At 49.8% G+C, this 14117-nt stretch overlaps 7 protein-coding genes across 7 annotated transcripts; 2 read left to right on the top strand and 5 right to left on the bottom strand.

Annotated features, from left to right (window-relative positions):
- Positions 1–410: 410 nt before the first annotated feature.
- Positions 411–2761, top strand: FVEG_10827 (hypothetical protein). The gene has a single exon (XM_018899997.1). The coding sequence runs from the start codon at positions 475–477 to the stop codon at positions 2404–2406; it is 1932 nt and encodes a 643-aa protein (XP_018758180.1). The 5' UTR covers positions 411–474; the 3' UTR covers positions 2407–2761.
- Positions 2762–3103: 342 nt separating this feature from the next.
- FVEG_10828 (hypothetical protein) lies at positions 3104–4398 on the top strand. The gene has a single exon (XM_018899998.1). It carries the CDS (start codon positions 3197–3199, stop codon positions 4019–4021), a length of 825 nt encoding a protein of 274 aa, XP_018758181.1. The 5' UTR covers positions 3104–3196; the 3' UTR covers positions 4022–4398.
- FVEG_10829 (hypothetical protein) lies at positions 4328–6056 on the bottom strand. The gene is made up of 5 exons (XM_018899999.1): positions 5703–6056; positions 5292–5652; positions 5124–5241; positions 5002–5072; positions 4328–4955 (listed from the first exon to the last, which is right to left on the bottom strand). Exons 1-5 carry the CDS (start codon positions 5892–5894, stop codon positions 4420–4422), a joined length of 1278 nt encoding a protein of 425 aa, XP_018758182.1. The 5' UTR covers positions 5895–6056; the 3' UTR covers positions 4328–4419.
- Positions 6057–7611: 1555 nt separating this feature from the next.
- FVEG_10830 (hypothetical protein) lies at positions 7612–8760 on the bottom strand (the record flags this gene model as incomplete). The annotated part of the gene is made up of 2 exons (XM_018900000.1): positions 7612–8522; positions 8582–8760. The coding sequence occupies 2 exons, from the start codon at positions 8758–8760 to the stop codon at positions 7667–7669; spliced, it is 1035 nt and encodes a 344-aa protein (XP_018758183.1). The 3' UTR covers positions 7612–7666.
- A 249-nt stretch (positions 8761–9009) lies between these two features.
- FVEG_16895 (hypothetical protein) lies at positions 9010–9417 on the bottom strand (the record flags this gene model as incomplete). The annotated part of the gene is made up of 1 exon (XM_018906132.1): positions 9010–9417. The coding sequence occupies one exon, from the start codon at positions 9415–9417 to the stop codon at positions 9010–9012; it is 408 nt and encodes a 135-aa protein (XP_018758184.1).
- A 68-nt stretch (positions 9418–9485) lies between these two features.
- FVEG_10831 (hypothetical protein) lies at positions 9486–10531 on the bottom strand (the record flags this gene model as incomplete). Its single annotated transcript, XM_018900001.1, has 2 exons — positions 9486–10337; positions 10418–10531. The coding sequence occupies 2 exons, from the start codon at positions 10529–10531 to the stop codon at positions 9486–9488; spliced, it is 966 nt and encodes a 321-aa protein (XP_018758185.1).
- Positions 10532–11911: 1380 nt separating this feature from the next.
- On the bottom strand, positions 11912–13736 carry FVEG_10832 (hypothetical protein). Its single transcript, XM_018900002.1, has 4 exons — positions 13530–13736; positions 13162–13480; positions 12993–13110; positions 11912–12943 (listed from the first exon to the last, which is right to left on the bottom strand). The coding sequence occupies exons 1-4, from the start codon at positions 13653–13655 to the stop codon at positions 12052–12054; spliced, it is 1455 nt and encodes a 484-aa protein (XP_018758186.1). The 5' UTR covers positions 13656–13736; the 3' UTR covers positions 11912–12051.
- Positions 13737–14117: the final 381 nt, after the last annotated feature.

Genomic DNA, 14117 nt, shown 5'->3' with positions numbered 1-14117 from the left:
GGGGCTTGGCTGCCTAAATTTAAATCTTATTAGGGTCTATCATTTTTGCTTGTTGGAGTTTCAGCATTCGAGGTACACTGGAGACAGAGTCTTTTCCGTCTGGGGCGCAATACTAAGCACAATCGGATCAAGCTGAGTAAATCCTCCTCCCACGCCATTCAACTGACAGCCATTATTCCCAAAGGAGATTCGGGATGCCTTCCGCAGTATTGATCATATATGGCGCCTTACTTGATGAACTGTGACAGACAAAATTTGCCATTTCGTTTCCAGACCAATTCTTCGTCACCAGTGGAGCGAACCCAGGTCACGCACCCGATACGCTATTCCCAAACAGGCTCACAACCACGACGTGATCTCAGCTTCGCGTTGACAAGCCAATTCTGGGCACCTCATCACTCAACCTCACCCCTTCATCACCGCATTCCATAATAACGTTACCTACGCATCGGCATGATCTGATCGACCTCAGAGATGTCGGATGACCAGCCCCGTTCTCCCGGGAGAACAGCTTCGGGCCAACCCCGCAAACCCCGGACAAAGAGCTTCTCAGGCTGTTGGACTTGTCGTGCCAAGCATGTGAAATGTGACGAAGCCAAGCCCGAATGCAATCGCTGTCAGAAGGCGGGTATTGCGTGCGAGGGTTATGGAGTTAGGATATCGTGGGCTTCTGTGAGGAATCCGACGACCTTTAGAAGAGGGGGGAGGAAAAGAAAGGCTGCGGCGAGACTACGCCAGTCGAGAGACTTGGAGTCCATCGGGGAGAGTCTCTCTGAGCAAGATGACCATTCGCCCAATGGTCCCGAGGAGAGTGACAATGGTGACGGTCCTCCAAATGAGGGACCTTCTGATCTGCCGTCAGAAGACCAATCTAGCAATACGCCCTTCTTCCTCGATCAACATTTTCCTCTCGACCAAGGTCCTTTCACTGGCCATTTGAATACACGAATATTCCATTCGTATGAGCTTCTGGGCCAAGGCTTGACAACGAGTCCTCAATATGCCTCCATCCAGCCTGCGCAACCTCAGCTTCCCATACTGCAACTGTTCGACCAGAACTCCATACCTCAAGACGACATCAATACCCAAAGCACACCAACGCCTGCGAGCCTCGGCGATGTTAGTACAGGCTCTCTGCCTTTACCTGGAGTATCGGCGCTTATCTCCCATACATCTTCTCCACTCGATACCCCAGGTCAAAGACGCAAGATCACACGTCAGCTCGATATTCTTCCTGATCCGGCTCTTCACTGCGAGCTTCTGCAGCACTGGACGCTAAGTCTTTGCGACTCCTTGAACCCAGTACCTGGCCATCTCAATCCTTTGCGGAGCGCCATGATGCCCATTGCTCTGGAAGGCAGCCGCACGGACTCGGAAAAGTCAACTGGCGCAACAGCGTTGTTTCATTTCATCTGTTCAGCGTCAGCATTCCATCTGGCAAAGAAGAGAGAATGTGAAGAATCGAAAGGATCTCTTGAGAACGTTGCTTTAGAGCATCACAATATCGGCATTACTCACCTGGCCAAAAACATTCAGCTTTCAAAAAACGGTGCTGATTGTGTATCGCTGTTAGCATCCATCATCATATGTATCTACAATGAAGCTGTGACGCTGCCGACGACGTTTTGGCGGTTACACTTTCGCGGCGCCGTTGAATGGGTCAATCATATCGACCCGCAGGTTTGGCACAAAAGTGACGCAGCTTCAGGTCTATACCAGATGTTTCGGAGTATGGCCACTGTCGTACAAGCGCAGCTGCTTTTTGACCCCCAAGAAACCTCATACTGGAAATTTACCAACGACTTTGGTCCTCAGCCTGAACCATATACTCTGTATGAGTCGTTTGGTCTTCCTCAGCCAGTGTACGAAGGTCTTCGCGCTATGAATGCCCTTCAAATGCGGAAACGGTCTTCTACTGAGAGTGATCCTTCTCCCGATGAGCTGGACCGACTGGAGATGGAACTGTATCTATCGGCACCTAATAGACCTGAGACAGCAACTGCAAAAGACTATGCTGATCTGATATACCATCACGGCTGCATCTTCTACTACGCCGCTCTAATTCACATGAAGCGCAATTTGAAGGACATGCCAATGGATGCGGTGCGTCCGCTTGTTGAGAAATCACTCACCCATATTGAAGCTCTGTCTACATGTACAAGCCAACGATTTTCCCCAATGATCTGGCCCGTTGCCATTGTAGCATTCGAGACAGGCGATACGATAATGCAGCAGCGAATGCTTCATACTCTCGCGTTCTTTGAGGAGAGATCGGAGCTAGCGATCTGGTCGCAGATGACGCATCTCGTAAAAGAGCTCTGGGCTTTGCGAAAGAGAGAGGGTGCTAACATCAAGTGGCATCAGACTGCACTGGGAAGTATGAGTGATAGCTTCATGTTGCTATGAATAGGCACCGATAACGCTTGTGACGTGGCCATGGCTTCCCGTTTATCGGAGTCGTGCCGTCCCGTCGGTGCGCGCTCTTCACCAATCGCTCGCCCACGTTATGGATTCTTTTTACGTGGACTCACCTGAAGTACCCTAATGTGATGTAGTCTTTCCCCGCAGAGGGAAGTTAGATGTGTCGTGTGTATTTACAAAAATGGAAGCTCGAGCGCGATGCTCGGGAATTGGATGCCGTAGAGTAACACCAATTGAGAAGCGTTGATACCAGCCGCCGATGAATGTCTCCGGTCCACGTTTCCGTTTGTCAAGGGTGACAAGAATCCCTGTACAAGGTTTTCTCGCCATTGCCCAAGCTGTATCCAAGCACTTGTCCTTCTCAAAGTTAATACTCGGTGGCTCAAGAACGCAAATCTGAGCACAGGCTTCTTCGGTACGCCCTGAAACAGAGTTACAGGCTGGCCATGAAGTCACAATGCCACAATAATGGAAGCGCCGTAGCCAGCTTATCATATCAATTGGTGCGTTAAAATCTCACGGCCTGTGACGTTGAGCAGATCTGCCACGTTTGCAGATCTTTCGTGTTCAATTGCCAAAACGGGTTACGCACTAACAAAGCCTTGACGCGCCTCGATGGGGCATCCAAGTCAAGAATTTTTACACGATGAATAATGCCGAAAACATTGATGTCACTTGGTGGCCAAGGTATCTTCTGGATATAAAAAATGGATATCCCGTGGCTCTGATCTCCTCTACATATCCTCTCCACAGAGTCATATACACATACACCAAAATGACAGGCAAAATCATCATCCACGCTGTCCGGCACGCCCAGGGCTATCACAACCTGGGTGAAGAGTTCTTCCACCTTAGGGACCCCGCACTAACGCCATTTGGCCAACAACAATGCGTCGAACGACGAAAGGCCTCGTTTCAGGATCAGTCCAAGTTCAGACTCATCGCATCATCGCCTATGATGCGAACCCTGCATACGACGAGTCTAATCTTTGATGAGGCCATCCAGACACAGGACATTCTTGCTATCCCGGAAGCACAGGAAATTTCTGATCACGGCTGCGATATCGGAACCGATCCTGCTCTTCTCAAGGAGATGACGTTGCGGAACGAATGGCCAGTTGACCTGAGTCTTGTACCCGAAGGTTGGAACGATAAGGACCTTTATGGGCCAAACAGTCCCGTCACAGGTGCCTGCGCAGCACGTGCTCGCACAGTGAGAAGAATACTAAGAGAAAAGGGCATGGCTTTGAGTCAAGACCCCAACGAGGATATTCACATTGCTCTAGTTGCTCACGGAAGCTTCATGCACTATTTCAGCAATGACTGGGAGAACAGCACCACTGGATGCGGTACAGGTTGGAAGAACTGCGAGACAAGGCGATATGTGTTTCAAAACGACGAGTGGGACGAGAATGCTTGGCTTGTTGAGACTGAGGAGAGCAGATTGGCCCGCGGCATGAAGGGTCCCGCTCCCTCGGCAGAGGAGCAACGGCGGTTGTATGAGAAGACTATGGTTGGCTGGGTTGACCAGGGATTGCCGGATATCAGATACCTGGAAACAGCTTCGGTCATGCCGATGCAGGAGCAGTCAAGGTTGTAAGATGCATTGCATATGGATATGTTTTGCATGTGAGTGATGATAAAAGAGGTGGACGAGAGCATAATGACGGAGATTCGATATAAGGGCAGTGTGAGCGGATAGATGCTATCCGAGTTTTAGATATAGAATAATTTCTTTTTCTCTCCGGTCCGAAGGGACGAGAATTCTTCGGGGTACAAGGCGACATAAGTGGCCCAGGTCATGTGTCAGAACCGCGCATGAGAATCGAGCTGATAATGGTGATGATCACCTCAATCTTTTATGAAATTTATACAGCAATCAGAATTGGGACACGGGTATGAAACAGGAGTGACAAAAAATATGTACATAACGTCGTGTCTAAGTAATGTTCTAACCCTATTAATATACAAGCAAGTGAAATTCAGTATGAGCCTCTCTCATGTCCTTCGAGGCGGTGGTGGTGACAGTCCTTGCTGTGCAGTCTCGTGTTCAACTGCTAATCCCATATTCGAGTGTGCCAACTCGATGCTTCTCGCACTCTTTGCACTCTCGCTTTCGCCTCCAAGGGGCCAGCTATCATCTCTTGTAAACTTCATCTCCTCCCTGTTGAACTTGTACTTGATATCAGGTCTTCCATATTCGAGATCATCTGGTGAAGGCGGATCATTCTTGCCCCAGAAGTCGAACTCTGCTGGTTCCTGCTCCTCGGGAATATTGCGCAGTTCCATGCCGTCGGGGTTGTTGTTTAGAATGGGGGGATGTCCGGGTGTTAGGGGCCCGGTGGAGATGTGCTTGCTGCTGCGTGTCCACGTCCAACCGGAGCCTTTGCGCTCGCCGGTCTGGGAGTCGAGACGGCGGGAGGTGTATGATGTGTGGAACTTTTTGAGGATGGGGCGGAGAATGGGTATGCATTGCACCATGATTGTTCCAGCAACTTCTGATGAGTACCAAATTTGTGACATGCCGTTGCGCCCTGTATTTGTGAGCTAGGTTTGTGAAAATGAGACGAGACGACTTACAGATGTAGTAGGCATCACGCCCATTTCCTTGGTCCTTCCAGCTAACTCGAATAGCCGAAACGATAGCAATACTAGAGTTGAGTTAGAGGTCTGTCCTTAGGCGTTGTTACTTCTTGGCTTACATCATTCCCAGGCTCATCGTGAAACAAAGGCCAATCTTTTCAGCCTTCTTCATCTCCAACCCTCTGGTGATAAGCCAAGGGAAGCATGCAAACACGAAATCCATAATGATATTGTAGACTGTACCCGTTAGTATCCTCCAGCACATCTCGTTGTCCATGGTCACTCACTGTTGCCACCCTCCTTGAAGTCGTCTCGGAACTTGGGATCCAAGCAGAAGTCGAATCGATACCAGTTGTCGTATGTTGCCTTGCCACAAACTTTGGCCCATTGGAAGAACACCTTGACGATCATGTAGGCGTTCATGGAGCCAATACAGAACCACAGGATCCATTTCTGCCAGCGGTTGCTCATTCGTAATAGTGTCACCGCGAAAGCAGTCTTTGTTAACGCTTGGCCGATCAGTGTTCCGCATGACGAGATGTTGATGAGTATGTGCATTCTGTCGTCCCATTGCTGTGATGAGTCCTTGAGAACATAGCCGTTTCCGAATTCCCAGACGATTAGACTGTTGTTGGCGAGGAGGATGAACTGGAACTGTTAGGATGCAGCTTCGATATGCTGGGACGGTGTGTACTCACCCATGATACCAGAAGGATATAATCATCGTACCACATTCCATGTCTCCTCGTAATCTTGACGTACAACCTCAACCACAGAAAGAAAGTCGCACCCGCAAACAGCGACCACAGCCCGGCGTTCAACTCGACATAGGGATTGACAAAGGTATGGACGGGTCCGTCATCTTGGTCGTCGCGAAGCCTTAGCTTCATCGCTCACATTTCCTCCTCGGCGGCAACAAGATACCCGAATGTTTCGTTTGGCGAATGCAGGTACAGATTCGAGAAACCAACAATAAAACAGAAGAGGTATCAAGAAGAGCTACAAAAAATCGGGGGAGCCACAAACGTAAAAGAAGGATTCTGGACCAGCCCAGCACCCCCCTGGTCCAAATGGGTGACGAGCATACGCGAGATGTGCTCGCCCCTGCTTGGGATAAGCCTAAGACTCGCTTGGGTAAGTGACCCTTGCGAACTAACACGGGACGGGGTCTACCTTAATCGGACACTGGGGCCGCGTGGTGAGCATGTTCGATGTCGAAAAGTCAAAGGCCTCAATGGCGGAGATGCCGCGTGGACAGACTTTCCGTATTTTCTGTTTCTTGAAACCCGAGATTGACGTAATAGACTCAGCTCAGGCCATTAAAACACTCTTAATATTTACCGAAACATGAGTTATGCTTTTTTTCGCCATCCGGTCGGGGATGCAGGATGTTGCTTTGTCGGAATCGAACTCCACGGACCTGACACGATCACCACGAAAAGGCAGTTTCACGCACACGGTACAGGGCTCGAAAAGAGCCTATCAGCCCGAGGAAATCGTAAAACTAAGGCCCGCCCATTGTCCGGGGCTGCCCAGCGGCTTTTCTCTCTCTCTCTTTTCGTCGTGCAGATAAAAAAGTGAAACGACGAAGTGATTCCTATTGCAGGATGAGGCCCCTGTCTCGGGCATATATCGAGGCTTCCTATACGTGGTTTAACTATACCCTTGATCGGTCACCCCTGACAAGGACGCTTGGACGATTTCGTCCTTGCGGGCTATGTGGTTTGTTTTTAGAAGAACGAGAAAGGTTCCAGGCTGTACAGTATGTCACTAACTAACTTGGTCAATACTTTCTTTTGCCTCCGCGGGGCAGGCTTGATCAAGGAAGAGGGGGAGAAATGCGATGATTGTCCGTGACCTGTTTGAGTACATATGATCCTGGTGACGTGATGCACAGTAGAGTCTGCATTGGATCGGTAGATTATCACCTTGGCGCCGGGGAACAAAACTGATTGTGGATCGAGGACCGTTGAGAAGCCCGGGGCCGAGAACATTCCGCAAATTAATGAGATTGAAAGGAACATTAGAAGCTGAGATATAGGGATGACAGGTCAGCGATTAACTCCGATTAACGATGCATCTGTACTGGAGCCAATCACTATATCTGCGATTCCCGTCGTACGTTCGTTGACACTACAGTGACAGTCCACAAAGTTATCGGCCGAAGTCCCAATGGCCGACCCCGATTCACAGTTCCTCATTCCATGTCACTGTATTCGCCTCACTCGCGAACACTAACCAGCACCCTGGGCCTGGTTGTTTTACTTCAGCTCATAGCCTTGAGCCTAGCCCGCGGGTCCCCGATTCCAGCGCCGTGGTTCCTGGGATCCCAAGGTCCGTCCGCGCATCGACCATCAGACCGTTTAGTGAAACACAGACTACCAGTCGCCCACAAAACGACGTTATTTTTCGATATTCAGGAACAGCAAGCGGGGAGAGCGGGGCAAGCAGGACTTGAATGGCAATCGTAAAGCAACCCAGACCAAGCCACGCAATGTCGTAAAAAGCAAGGAGAGGGGGTGCGGAAGCCCACGCGGATATAGGGCCAGGATTAAGAATAAGAATAAGGTGGGATACATGGCACAAAAGTAAAATCTAACAAGAGAAAATGCTAATTAATTAATGTCGCTTTTTGGGTAATTGTGATTACGGTGCTATTTCCCTATCCTGTTTTGCTCTTGGTGCGAGCGACGACGACCACGGCTCTTACGACACGGGACTTGTCGAACCAGTTGAACAATCTCCCTGCCAATTTGAAGCCGCCCATTGTGATGCCGTATTCTGCCAACAATTTGTCTTGGCGATCGAGGAACTTGACCAGGCCCGAAAAGACATCGTCTGTGATCTCCTTGATCGTGATCTCGTTGCGGTCATATCCGCACTCCACCAGTTGGTCTCTGTACTCTGTCTCCGAGAGGAAGGTTTTGAGTGGGCAGCCCATCATTTTTCCGATGAGTCTAGCCCTCCAGACGTCCTTGGTGGATGCCTTCTCGTTGAGGAGTAGGTCAAATGCCATGTAATTGGCGTCGAGTTCTTTGGCGGCATGTGAGAGGACGGGTTTTCGGGACGGAGAGAAATGGTAGATACAGTCGAGAGCAAGCAGCCATCGCTCGGTATACTTCTCATCAGCCAGCGAATAAACAGCTTCTTTGATCTTTGGACTCCAAGTCCGTGGCTTTGCTGCATCAGCGCGGAAGAGACTGAAGGCCTCCGCATCAAATGGAGTCCCCGCCTCAGACAACTCGCGATAAATCCTGCGTCGCGACGTCTGGACCTGCGCATTATTAAGCGTAAGCCCAACATAGCGAAAATCCCTCCAGCCCTGCTCCGTAGCCGTCCTCGCCAATTGCCAAGTCTGGTCACCACATCCGAACCCCAGATCTAGAATGGCGAGGGAACCGCGAGGACTAGCTTTGCCAGGTGCATCACCCGACAACCCGGCGGCGCTCACAACCTGCTCGAGCAGCGCAGAGGCAGCCTCGGGGAGCGTGTCAATTGGCTCGCCTGTAGGAGTTTTCCTGGGAGAAGGGTCAATGGATGCGTGATTGAGGCTGCAGAAAAACGTGGCCCGGCTTACCAATATCCCACGTTCATCCACATGGATGGTGGTCGCGTCGTGATGTTGAGCTTCCAGTGTCCCAGACCGTAGATATCGCTCATTCGCATCACCACCAAGGCGATGATGCCAGCGATGGCCAGGGCCGTGACGAGCCCTGCGGCAAAGCCGAGGCCAAAACTGTCTTGATCGAAGAACATGGTGTCGATGGTTATTGCGGTCCGCGTCGTGAGCTAACGGTTGTTGAATGTGATGAAGAAAGACGGAGACGTTTACAGGTCGGTCGATTTACGCACTGATTTCACCCACTGACTACAACTTCGCTAAATGACTAACTCCAGAGTGAATGAATTAAACTTACGGCAGTTGAAACGAGGAGGTTATTGCATTTAAGGTGATACTGTACAGAGAGATCTGCATTTATCTATTATTCTAGTCGTTATTCGTCATTAATTCTGTTCCCACGGAATCGCTACGCCAAAATCTTGAGCTACCCTAATGGCCGACACGACGCATCCTTCCAGCAGAACCATGCCATCCCAGCACCAAGCACCAGCGATCCACACATTATCCTGTCCGTTAACCCAAGCCATGGTCTCATTATCCTCGCTCTTCTTCGTTCCCGATTTCCCAAGCAATTTCTGAACGAGGGCCTGGCCTTCTGTGTTTCTCAGGGTCCTAGTAAACTTGGCCTTCTTAATTGCTTCTGGCTGTGCCTCCTCGCGTAGCGGACATGTGCTCACAACGACTCCACTGGGCATGGCGTGAAGAGCCTCCGTGCGAGGACTTCCCACGTCGGTGAACATCGTTCGCAGGGTCAGAACCTGGGCTGCTGAGGTGTCTTTCGAATGGTGCATGCAAGCGATGGTTTGGCTGGAGCCTGCGTTGTCGGTGTCGACGACGCTGATTCCCGCCTTCTCCGGCTTCAAATAGAGCTCTCGACTTGACGAGTCGGAAGCTTCGCCAGAGAAGAGCCCAGCGGTTTGAAGATCCGGCCAGCGACATCAGGGGAGACGGAGAGGACAACGCGGTCGAAGACCTGCTCGTGGATGCGCCCGGATGCGTCAACGGTAGATTGCCAGCGAACCAGCACGGTACCATCGACCTGAGGCACAGCTTCAATTACACGACTATTGAGGTTGACATCTTCCAGCCCCTCCGTCAATTTGGCCTGCACCTGCGAGACTCCGCCGCAGACAGCATAATGCTGCTTGCCATGCGAAAGCTTCTTGTAGTTGACGACGTCGCTCGCGGGGAATTGCAGCAGCTCTTCGTGTGTGCATGTCGCTACACCGCTCAAGAGCGGAAGAAGATAACGTGAAGTATATCGTCGGGGTAATCGTATGCGATCGAAATATTCGGCGACGGTCTCGCTGTATCCGGAGGATGTGGTCTTCAGCGGCGCGACAAGGAAGCAAGCAATTGTGAACCAGAATTGGCACACAATCAGGAAGATGATCTCGATAAAGTGCGCAATCACACCGCGATTGCCCGGCCACGGCGGCGGTGTCTGGTGCAAGTTCGACGCATGGATGAAGTATGCCTCATTATCGCTTCCCTTGACTGGGGCTGTTCCGTCGGCGCTCGTGGCTGCTTTCGCAAAGACAAAGAGGAACTTGATTGGATGCAGCGGGATTTGCAGATGTTCGTACATGCGCATCAAGTTGTGGTAGTACCCGTCAGCGCTCGCGCGCATCGGCAGATCGATTCGTTCGGCATGGTCGTATTTCTCGTTCTTGATCGTAACAGAAGCAGAATCGAAGGATATTCTATCGCCCTGCGACGAAATGACAATGTTAGCGAAAGGATTCAAACCCAGGGCGAAGGATCTCGGCTGTCGTTGACGACGTGGCGCACCTGTTCGAACAACGTCACCCTATAACGGTCTCCCTTAATGAGATAAGCACTACTGAGACCGGCGAGACCCGTGCCTATGATAGCGACTCGACTTTTGGTATGCTTTTCGTTCATGGTGATGGTGTTTTGTACTTGTATTTACTTACTCTACATTGGAATCTTTGACCGATTTTGATGGAAATTTGCAGAGAATGTCACCTGGTATCCCTACCCTGTTTCTGGCAGTGAATAGCTTGAGATGGAAAATTAAATGATTATTCTGATTGGGTCGTTTCACGCTCAGACAGTTCCACCGTTCACAAACGTTGAGTGCCGAGGCTAGTTGTTGTTGGCGAGGTGCTAACCAATAATTCAGCAGTGAATGAGCTGATCTTCGGGAGAATCGGCGCCTTCAGTGCTGGACGCATGTGAAAGAGAGCTCGGCATTATAACTATCCGTTGGATCTTGGTCGATCATGATCTTGCTGAAACTCATCAATGTCCTGACAACGAATAACCATCAAGAGCCGTTGAACCTCCCAACGCTCGAAGGTCCGGGTGTGTCGGGTACGCACGCACCTCAGTGCTCAGCGCAACGTGGCGAGTGGGCCAACAACTGTAAGCGCTATAACTAGGTACCTAGGAGCTAGGTAAGCACCAACTCAAACTGCGTCACAGCGGGTCTAGTCCAGCGAAGCCAAATAATTTCTAGAACGTCCATAACGCCTTGCTATATACGATGACTGGTGCCTGCTGTTGTTGACTAGTTCTGAGCGATCCTGTCATAAGAACTAGAAGCTTTCGAACTGATTCAGGAGTATGGAAAGGTGGCACAATGTGCAAAGCTTGTTCCATCAGCGCATTAAGGTTCTATAACTGTAGTGGCTCTGTACCCTACCTTAGCCTCCAGTAGCTAAGGTACCTAACGACGGGAGGCGGGGCTTGAAGATTTTTAGCCGCATAGGCTTGACGGTCCAGGTCAATGAGGATGGGATCATTTGAGTATTGGCCGTAAGGTCAACAATTGCATAACAAACAGTTTCTTACAATGAGTCACGTAAAATGCTGAGGATACGTATGCGGACCGACTGTATTAGAGTAACGAGGGCAGCTTCGATGAATGAAAATGTCAACTTCGTAGCAGCAACTCGTTACTCACCAACAGCAACCCTAAACTTTGCTGGCCTCCACTCGCTTGACAGCTGCCACCAGGCGGCCGCCCGGCTACTGGACCCCTGTTGAAGATTCACTGCACGGTGACCTCACCACTTAGCAATAAGCCATCATCTCCAATTTTTGCCCTATCCTCATCAGAGTTTCATGAAACCACTGCCTACAGGTTCCTGACCGTATCCGTGAATATGATGCACAGAGGTTGAGCAACTTTAGGGGAGAATGCATGTTAAATGGGCCGTGCGACGATGTACGAAACAGTCCCTGAATCAACCTTTCATATCCAGCATCTCCTCGGATAGGACGGCTGGATTGGATACCCTCTGACCACAAGCGCTTATACATCTCAAGCTTGGTAAGCTATTTATATAAGGCGAGGTCACATAGTTTGTATCCTTATGCTTTGTCATATGGAGTGCATGCATGCTCTAGTTGATCTAAGGCATGGCCAGCAGCTGAACCTCTATGCTATAGACCGAAGACTATTCCTCCTTAAACACATCATACTTATACTTTGACCCGGTGTGATCATCCCGGAGCTTGGATTGTCCGATTCCATAGACATTCTCTCGCAGAGAATGACCCCCTTCACTAGTTACCTCATGATATAAACCTCTTTTTCGGAGCTCAGGCACCAATAGCTCAACCAGATCCTCAAAAGTTCCAGGTGTAGTCACGTAGCCAACATTGAAGCCATCCAAGTCTCCCTCCTCGATCCAACGCTCCATCTCATCAGCAACAGTCTGGGGACTTCCAACAGAGACTGGGCCAAGTCCACCGATGCCAGCCTTCTCGGCAATGACTCTTGGCGTCCACTTCGGAACATGCTCACTGGTTACAGTGAATGCGTCAAGGAGACTTTGAACTTTGTGCTGCTCTAGAGAGTCCGCAGAGGTGAGTTCTTGGTCAAGTGGAATCTTGGATAAGTCGATGCCAGTCCACCCACTAACTAGAACTAGTCCACCAATAGTCGAGGCGTACTTCTGTAGTTCCTTAAGTTTCTCCTGGGCTTCTTCATCAGTGCGGCCAACAATGGGAGTAAAAGTCGCAAAGAACTTGAGAGACTGAGGATCTCGGCCTAGTTCAGCAGCCTGCTTGCGAATTGCTTGGATCTTGGGCTTGAGCAGTTTGGGTGAGTGGGAAGACACGAAGATGCCTTCTGCATGAGTTGCTGCAAACGTCTGACCGGCTGATGAGGTACCAGCTTGGAACAAGAATGGGGTACGTTGAGGTGAAGGGTCGACAATATGGCGAGTGTCCAAGTCAAAGAACTTGCCATGATGATGGATGGTCCTGATCTTGTCGGGATCCGCATAGCTATCGTTCTCCGGATCAGGGGAGATGGCATCGTCTGCCCAAGAGCCTTCCCAAAGCCTGCCGGAGGTTAAGATGAAGCCTAACTAAGGCGATAAGAAATACATACTTATATAGGACACGTAGGTACTCATCGGCCTGCTCATATCTCTCATCGTGTGCAATAGGACTGTCCAGGCCAATAGCTTTGAAAGCTGCCTTCTTCCAACTTGTGACAATGTTCCAGCCTTTCGAATGATTAGCCTATAATGTATGCTATTTCAACACTCAACACTTACCGATTCTACCTCTAGTGAAGTGGTCCAATGAAGAGAAGCGCTTTGCCAGGAGAAAAGGTGGCTCAAAGGATGTTGAAGCAGTGATAGCGAAAGACAGATTCCTCGTCACAGCTGCCATGGCACTGATGGGAATAGTTGGATCTGTCATAGGCCATTGAGCTGCACGACGAATGCAGTTATCCAACTTCCCCTCATAAGTGTCATAGCCTCCGTAGGTATCTGCTAGGAAGAGCGCATTGATACCTCCCTTCTCAAGCAGCTTGGCTAGGTCGATCCAATACTGAAGATCGCGCTTGGTGGCTGATTTGTCTACTGGATTCTGTTTATGTTCAGCATAAATCTAATACACAGAGTGTAGTGGCACTGACCTTCCACTGACCTGGCGATAAGTGCCCAATGGTTGACATGTCAAAGGCATTAATGATGATTTTCTTCTTAATATCATTATTGCTGTTGTCGGTCGCACTCCCGTTCTGTAATGGGTTGGACGTCATTTTAGTTGTAAAGGAGGTAATAAGTCAGTCAGAAATAACAGATTGCTTTGCAGCCGCTCATGGAGATGGAGGAACTGCGATGGCTGCCAGTTGAGATGCATCACGCAAACCCATTGCAAGTCCGAATTGCTTCGATATTTATGTTGACGAAACCCCGCAAAGCCAATCACGCCTTCGTATCTTTAATGTCATTCAAGATACGAATGATCACGTCTTCGGTAATAGCAGGATCTAGATCGAATGGCAACTTGCTGAGACTCTTGCGTGATCCCGATAACGGATGTCACAATCATTGTGAGACCCCGCGCCTTCAACGGGCTCCGGATCAATTACCGTATGTTCTGGACTCAATATGTAGGGAATAACAAAAAGTATTAACATTTTTTATCCCTTTAGAAGTATTAAGCTACGTATATATATCTGTACGGTAACATAAATAAACACAACGAGATGTCAGCTTGA

Source organism: Fusarium verticillioides, chromosome 11, assembly GCF_000149555.1.
Source record: "Fusarium verticillioides 7600 chromosome 11, whole genome shotgun sequence".
Classification (NCBI taxonomy): domain Eukaryota; kingdom Fungi; phylum Ascomycota; class Sordariomycetes; order Hypocreales; family Nectriaceae; genus Fusarium; species Fusarium verticillioides.
Note: the sequence above shows the minus strand (reverse complement) of the source record. Positions and strands in the feature narration are given on the sequence as shown.